The sequence below is a fragment of the Chroicocephalus ridibundus genome, chromosome 2 (genome assembly GCF_963924245.1).
Source record: "Chroicocephalus ridibundus chromosome 2, bChrRid1.1, whole genome shotgun sequence".
NCBI classification, from domain to species: domain Eukaryota; kingdom Metazoa; phylum Chordata; class Aves; order Charadriiformes; family Laridae; genus Chroicocephalus; species Chroicocephalus ridibundus.
The window spans coordinates 126,290,285-126,298,651 of NC_086285.1; the positions used below are offsets into that span (position 1 = coordinate 126,290,285).

At 37.6% G+C, this 8,367-nt stretch overlaps 1 protein-coding gene across 6 annotated transcripts in view; it reads left to right on the plus strand.

Moving 5' to 3' along the window:
- The window catches only part of RGS20 (regulator of G protein signaling 20), a 42,403-nt gene extending 36,907 nt beyond the window's left edge, over positions 1 to 5,496 (plus strand). For 5 of the 6 annotated variants that reach the window (XM_063326872.1, XM_063326871.1, XM_063326870.1 and 2 more), the window contains exons 3-5: positions 136 to 222; positions 1,070 to 1,304; positions 2,561 to 5,495. In XM_063326872.1, the coding sequence (XP_063182942.1) occupies positions 136 to 222; positions 1,070 to 1,304; positions 2,561 to 2,749 (511 nt within the window). In that variant the 3' untranslated portion in view covers positions 2,750 to 5,495. Of the gene's footprint in view, positions 1 to 135; positions 223 to 1,069; positions 1,305 to 2,560 lie in introns of all 6 variants that reach the window. The other variant, XM_063326868.1, reaches the window with a different exon arrangement.
- Positions 5,497 to 8,367: the final 2,871 nt, after the last annotated feature.

Consider the following 8,367-nt stretch of genomic DNA (forward strand, 5'->3'; position numbering starts at 1 on the left):
CTAAGGGCAATGTGGCTATTGTTAGCTTCTGTCCTTTTAGATGATCTTTTTTTAAATATCGGAGGAAAAGCATCTGGTGTACGTTCAGCCTTTTCCTTTATAAAGTTGACTAAAATTTTGTTTGCTACCTTGCAGTCTTACTGTTAGAAATCAAGACGAAGAGAGAGCAAGGAGAACATCGCACGAACTCCAAACAGAGGGTATTCCAAACTGCGAGGAAAGGTACAGTCTTTATGAAGTGTTCTGTCAAGCTAAAATGAAACAAACCCAGCAAACCGTACTAAATAAAGTGAATTACCTGAAATATGCAAATAACTATTATTATTTATTTGTAATTTATGCTGAATTTGCAGTCACCTGTCTCTTACATCCTAAGGGAGCAAAGGTCTGATCTATAATCTTTTACATTATTTATATGCACCCTGTAAGCACATCCCCACTTCCATAACACAGCAGATCAAAACCAGCATTGTAACCACAGTCTCCCTTTTTTCTGAAATAATTTTTAAATATATCCTGTTCCCACCCAGCACCTATGTGATGAAGCTAACTGGCAGCGCTCGGCCATACAAAAATAGTAAATATAAAGAGGAGCTCAGATCCTCCCAAGAGTCAGGCTCCTCTTCAGAATTGCTCGAACAGATAGCAGCACCTGTAAAGCACTAACAGACAGCAGGGTGCCTTTTACAGGGTTTGAATCATTGCTTCTTTCTACATATTTTCATTCAATTTTTAACAAGATTCAACAAGGACTATTGGGTATAGGAAAAAAAATGCTTAGCTGTTGCAAAGGGACTTTGTTGCAATTACTCTGAGCACTAAACTGCAATTTCTGCATCAAAGTGGAAGCAGTAATCTGCATTTGAGATTTTGATAAGCACACTTTCAAAAAGCATCTCATAAATATGTTTACTAGAGTTTGCACTTGGGTAGTTCTGGTGAGGAATTAAGAGCCCCATGAACCTTGCGATTTTGTTCCATCGTGATGCCAGATGCCTCCTGCCAGCTGCAAACAGCTTCAGTAACAATCATTCATTTCTCTCTTCTTGTCCTCTCCTTCCTCCTCAAGCCCTGCTCCTACTCTTGAAGAAGTAAATGCCTGGGCTCAATCATTTGACAAGTTGATGCTTACTCCAGCTGGCAGAAATGCTTTTCGTGAATTTCTACGAACAGAATTCAGTGAGGAAAACATGCTTTTCTGGATGGCCTGCGAGGAACTAAAACAAGAATCCAACAAAAGTGTCATTGAAGAAAAAGCAAGACTAATTTATGAAGATTATATTTCTATCCTTTCTCCAAAGGAGGTATATTACTTTCCCCACTACATTTTTTGATGCTGCTTTGCACAGTTATTTCTAACATGTGTTTAAAGCTACAAAAATACTCAGGGAGAACTCCCCCCCCCACCCCCCAGCATTCCACTGCCATCAAGTAGAGATTTAGGGGAAAAAGGCAGACCCATCACTGAGGTGAGATAGTCAAAACTACTTTCACTGGCTGTAAGAGCCAGTGCTACCCTGTGCTACCCTGGCATGCTGATGTGAAGTCTTTAGTCTGAGGCACAAATACCCAGATGATCACTTCATCCTCGCTAAACTTATATTTTATTTGCTGGACAAATCAGTTTCTTTTTTCCTTGCACTGGGCAAGGGGGTGTGCGCGTCTCTCCCAAAGCACAGTAACCACAAATAAAGCGTTATTTGCAAAGCACAAATTGCTCAAAGAGCAGCTGCCAAAACACCGCATAGAACAAACACACCGACTTCCTGGAAATTTTCAAAACTACTTGTCACTTCACTGTTAACAAATATGTCGAGTTTTGAAGACACCCCAGTTCAGTTTGAACATAATCCTACCAAGTAGGATGAAATTTTAAACCTTCCAATGTCCTTGCAAAACGCAAACTTAGTTGTTTCTAGTGCAGGCTGTACTTACGTACTTTTAAAATGCTGTTTAAATCTAATCAGTCTATTCCAGTAATACTGACATCCTTCTACAGACACTACAGCCTTGCAGAAAACAATGAAAACATTAATTATATGCTGTATGGAACCATTATATAGCCGTACCTGTGGTTCGCATCAATTCAGCCTGCTTTTTAACAGGGATTTGATTAAACAAGAGCTTCCCAGGTTACAGTTTCCGTCTGCATCATATTGCTTACTCCAAATTCAGTCCCTTTCCAACAGCACTAACTCCCAAGGAAATGAACCGTCACAAAAAATTAAAAGTCCTCTCTACTACAGAGGAGGAAGTTGGTCTGGAGATAATCCGCCAGTCTCTCAGGTTTCAGTCATAACAAGATTGCAGGCCGCCTTGTTCAAAGTAAGGTCACCTCAGTGAGAAAATTTCCCCGTCCATACTCAAGAGATTACATCTTCCAAATTTCAACACAGTAATTTTTTTTACGTACGTATATTTAGCAGTTTTTTCACACTCTTGAAGGACACCAGTTGAAACTGTTAAAAAAGACTGCTTTTTCAACCAATAAAACAAACCTAAAACCCCACACGTACTATTCACCACTATTATTTACGTGACTTTCTGTTTTAATACGCAGGTCAGTCTGGACTCCAGAGTAAGAGAAGTTATTAACCGAAATATGCTGGAACCCTCACAACACACCTTCGATGACGCACAGCTTCAAATTTATACCTTAATGCACAGAGACTCCTACCCACGGTTTATGAACTCTGCTATTTATAAGGACTTGCTTCGGTCCTTGTCTGAAAAATCCATTGAAGCATAGAATTTTTTCTTAAATGTATTTATTTTGAAGCAAAAGGAACTCTGGGCTACACCAATCCACAGGGAACTTAGAATTAATCAGATATTTACCTGATAATAACTCAGGCAAGTTCTACTACAGACTGAATGATTTAAACCCGCACAAGGCTCTGACACAATCAGCCAACTACAGTTTCTGATTAAATTCAGTGTTACTTTGCAAAAGAGAATGAAGAGAATGAAAATGTTGTCGTTCAAAAAAAAGCAGTATTTTTTCAAATGCAGCACGCAACTCAGATGCAAACCTGTTACAACCTATGGCCGAGGTACAAACGCCAACTGAGCACGAAAACTACATTTTAAAGTGGAGTGTTAGAATTTTCTTGAAAACCAAACCAGTTGTCCCATCCACACTGTGACCAAAGCAAAACCAGTACTGTCAGTATCTGGAGTTACACTAGACAAAGTTTCACATGTTGTACGAATTGTACCTGGCACAGGCATACCACTTGTCTTGGTATATTTAATGGATATAATACAGTATGCTAATGGAAATCAGTATGGCAATCAAGTTTATGAAAGCTAATGGTTGAAATAATGCTGCCTATAAAAATCTTTTGCTGAAGAATTGTTATTTTACTACTAGAGTCTGCTGAAAGCATTTTTAAGTTCATATTGTTGATGTTTATAAAGTTAAATTATTTACTTAAGAGGAAGAAGAGTCTGGGCATTTAAATTCTGAAATAAAGCACAAGAATTCTCACATGTTCTTCTCTTCCCTTGGTAGGTAGATGTAAAAAACATTTCAATATTTGCTCCTGAGAGGATAGCAGTATCAACCATCTTGGGTTTGTACATATTAAATTCTCCTGTTACCTCTTGTAAGGTTTCTATTACAGACATTCATACATTTAACTAACAAAAGGAGGAAGCTGGAACTATTCTGTTCTGATATAGCACTATTTCAGACTGTCCAAAAAGCAACAGCTCCATCTGCTAATCATCAACGTTCACTTACAGTATCCCCAAAACGTTACATTTGATTTCTGATCATATATCAAAATCAGTAATCACAGGAAGCACTAGGAAGAAAGTCAATTGAATCCGTGTAATCTACTTGTGGATCTGTTATTCTAACAGCTTCTTTATTTTAAATTGCAAAATTCACTACAATTCCACTATATTAAACTTTGGAGTTTATAACGGACTTCCATTAAATTGTATTTTTTCCCTACACATTTATTTAAATGAACCAAGTGGCACATATAGGTAGGAACAGGACAGATGGGGAACAGAAAAAAAAAAAAAGATATCCCTAGAAGGGAAGAACCAGACAGGCATGGTTCAGTGACATTTACTGTAGCCTTTCTAAAACCTACTCTTTGCCTAGTTCCAGCACTATGAAAAACACAAAATGGGGACTTTCTCTGAAAAAGGAAACGGGAATAACAAGGCTGAATTTAGGAGATCAATTTAATTGTTTCCTCAATGCATCCGGCAAGAGACGTATTCTCCCCTTACTCCATTCCCATTATTAAACAAAAAATTATGAGATCTGTCATAACACAGCACCACAGGAGAAGACCCAATACGCAGTAAGTTAACAATAGCTATGGACCAGTTTCCATCACCTCCTTCCAAAAACAAAGCACTATTCAACATGTCAGCACAAAAAAGTAAACCAGAAACCTTAGAAGAGGCAGCAAGTCAAAGTGGTTTTGCCCTCTATAACACAACACTGGATGACTAAGTTAAGAGGAAGCCCTTTTATGTACCACTACTTAAAGACACGGTGCAGTTAGCCGTTGCCACTGCTTAACATATCAACGCTGGTTATCTCAGCTGAGTTTGTAGTAAACATACCCAAAGCACTATCAATACCATTTCAGTTTACATTAAGTATTACGTGATAGGTAATAACTTCAACCAAACAAACTAGATATATCGGTAAGGCAGCATTCATGGGGAGCTTGCAGTCACACTTAGGATGCTGTGCTTGTTTTAATCAGGGTGGGGAAGAGTGCTCTAAAACTCAAAGTTGACAAAGTAAGTTTAACTAGGTCAAATTCAGCTTGCTGGAAAGATCAGACACACATCAAAAAAAGTTCAAAGTGTGTCATTTCATGAAATGGAGGATTTAATTTCTTTTACATGATCTCTCTTCCCTGCAAAGATACCTCATTAAGAGCTGGAAGACAGACCAAACATTTGTGCTTTATAACAAACAATATATTCTATTATTCTGCAAGAAAAGGAGAGAAAAAAATCCAATGAAATTAGAGGGAAGAGAAAACCATATTAGTTCGGGCAGTTCGGTGTTTAACATCAGAATATTAAAAGAAGAAAATAATACTTTCTAAGCTTATTTTCCATGTGCCACAACTTTCAAGCAATTAAAATTCTCTAAGCAATTTTCATTTTACTTCTGCATTACAATAAGCTGACATTTGCAATGTGCACCTTTCCTGAAAAATCTTAACAAGTTTTAATGCTGTGTTTAAATTTACACCCAACACCAATGGCAGAATGCTGCTCCTTAGATAGCCTGAGAGTAACTCTTAAAAAAGTCCAAAAAACCAACCCACTCCCCTAAATATCTTGTTATTTTGAGGTTGTTTAATGCTGGATTTGATTGAAGGGGAGAGGAAAAAAGGAAAAAAAAAAAAAAGAAAAGAGGAAAACAAAACCCCACCTGCACAGAAGACAGGTTTTTAACTACATTTCATTACTCTATACTTGCTCGTTATGCGCAAACTTTTCTCAGGGCAAAAGTGAGTTGCACTGAAAAGTTACTCTACACAAGCCGTTACATGAATAGCAGGAGAAAAATAATCGTATTGACACAATATTATTTATAATTCATCAAGTAAGAAATTATCACAAAATCAATTTATCCTAGCTTGAAAGTAAGCATGGTTGGTTTGTCTTGGCATTTATCTAACCGCAGGATATCATTAAGCTCTAACAGCTTTCCAGTCCACTGGTATTCTTTCTTCAGTCTCTGCACTTCACAAACCAGTAGCTCCCACAGAACGTGCATACTGTTAAGGATGCTCTTTTCACCAGCCCGCTAAGCAGTATTAAAATTGCATGGGCTCCTTCAGCCAACATATCGTGCTTTACAATGACCTTTAAATTCCAAAGTCATTAGCACAATACAAACAAAGAAAAAACCCCCATATATATCCTGAAGGGCTCTACTATATAAAGACAGATTAAAATTTATCACAAAATCATCAGGTACTTATGCGCTTTCTGATTGCAAAGGATATCTGAAAAAGATAGAACGATGAGAAAGACTATCACAATGTGAAGTAATTTTTAAACAAGTTTGCTCTAAACTGTACTTAAGAACATGTGTCTTCTGCCACGAAACATGTAATGTCAATGACATTAATGAAAATCTACACTAATGATGTAACTAAATTAATCCCAAACCTTTTAAAATGGTAAAACAATTCAAGATTAGTGATGATCTAGTGAAACAGAAGCTAATATACAGCTGTGTGAAACTGAGGCGAAACTCATATGGATAACTACTAATAATCTATTTCAAAAGGCACGTGTTTGAAAGGTAATACAATCACTTTTTGCAGAATGAAGACTTAAATTCATCAACATGAAGTTCTACCTAACCTGGTGTGGGTTGTAAGTTTCAATTTAAAATTCACATATGTGACCACAAGTGGAATCCTGAACTCTGGATAAAAACCAGGCATTTCCTTTGCAAAGCTTGGAAAGTGCAATAAAGGACTTCAAAGTGGGATTCACAAAAGCCAAGATCCTTGAGCAGATATTTACCTTCTGCTCAGTACTACTCAGAAAGAATCATTCAGTAACAGAGATTTTAAAACTCACTCTTTCTTCTGAGCAAGTTAGCAGAATTATATATGAGGAAATGCCTTCTAACTAAGGATCTGAAAGATGCGTTTTCTGAGCAGCAGAAACCTCTAGCCTTCCTTACGGAAGAAAGATGGCATCCTTAAAGATCTACATACGCACACACACACACTTTAAAAGAACATGGCCCCCTCTTTTTCTCTACTGGATTAGTGTAAAAACTAGCTTAAGATGTAGGGCAACTACGTTCCAGTCTCTCTTTCGTCTGAGAGGATTCAAATGTCCATAAAGGTAATAAAAACAAACCTGCTACTCTTGGATGGGAGATTCGTCACCAGATCCATCACTGCACAAAATATCCGAATGTACTGGGGCAGCCGTAGCACGACTGCAGCTCAGTAGAGAGACCGGCCAGCTGGGAAGCGAGATACAGTCCCAGCCCCACCTCTACATCCTTCAGACACATCCTTCAGACTTCGCATCCTCTCCAATAGAGAAGGATGGAGGCAATTTCAGACAACGGGGAAAACCGAAGCACCTGTTGAACAGAGGTGCATCCAAAGCTCACAGCTGGGCAGTTTTATTTTTGGAAAATGAAGCATGAATAGAATTTAGGCACCTATGATCTTTTTTGCATCTAGTTCTTGGGCTTCATCTTTCACTGCGAGAAAGAAACTGTTCTTTTTACCCTGGGGACAGAAGAGAGAAAGAGTGAAGGCTGTTGCCAGAGCCATAAGGTAACATTAGGTGAAACCACGTTTTATTTGAACTCCTACGTGGATACACCTACAGCACAGAAAGCGCTATCACTGTTCTAGTTATTTTCATGAAGTTCAGATACAATTTGTTAAGTACAGAAAGACAATTACTATACTTTCTCAATAGATTATTTTCTTAAGTGTCGCAGTCAGGCATAAAGATTAAAGGACACGTAGCATGAGGAAGGTTGTGCAAACCAACCTCTGCCTGCCCTCTTCGTATGCTGTGAACAGCGGTGGAAATTTAGGTCTACTTGGCATCCAATTTGCAACCATTTTTAACATAATTTTTTGGACTTTGGACAAAGCACAGCAATTCATATTAAACGTCTGTCATTAGTTTGTTGTTTTCTTACACAACTTGGAAAAAAAAAAAATCAATTATGCATCTTTAAGTAACTCTTAAGCAGCAATCCTGCCAGAAGACCTACATACAGGCTAAAAATAAACCCGTTCTGTTAGCAGAAAAAAGAATGTTTTCTGAATTAGGGCATCTATATCAAATAAACTGAGTTAAAAATGGTTTTATATAAAGCTATGCAACACAAAAAATGTTGTTTTTCCTTTACAGTCGAGGAATTTATTCTCCAGGAACCACATGCACTCTTCCCATCCTCCCATGAATCCTTTATACATTACCATGATAGACCTCCTCAGCCCCAGGCTTCGATAAATTAAATAATATAAACTTAGGTATAATGAAAGAATTTAACCTCTTCTAAAGATGTTGACATGTTTTTTTCTTGAAAGCGCATTTGAAAGTACTTCTAAACATGTGCACTGTTAAAAAGCAGGCTCTAACAAAGCAGTATTTATATCATTCCACATGTGGAAAAGACCATAAGTTTAATAATTTATTCTCACCTGCAGGTCTGTGATTGACATCAGATACTCTACATCTCAAAATCCAGTTCATGAACAAAATTAATGTCGTTTATATGAATTTAATTTAATTTAATATTACCTCCCCAGCCAGTTCATATTGTGGTGAATTGGATAGCTGATGTTATTAGGACGGGCTACAACACAATGCCTTTGTTTA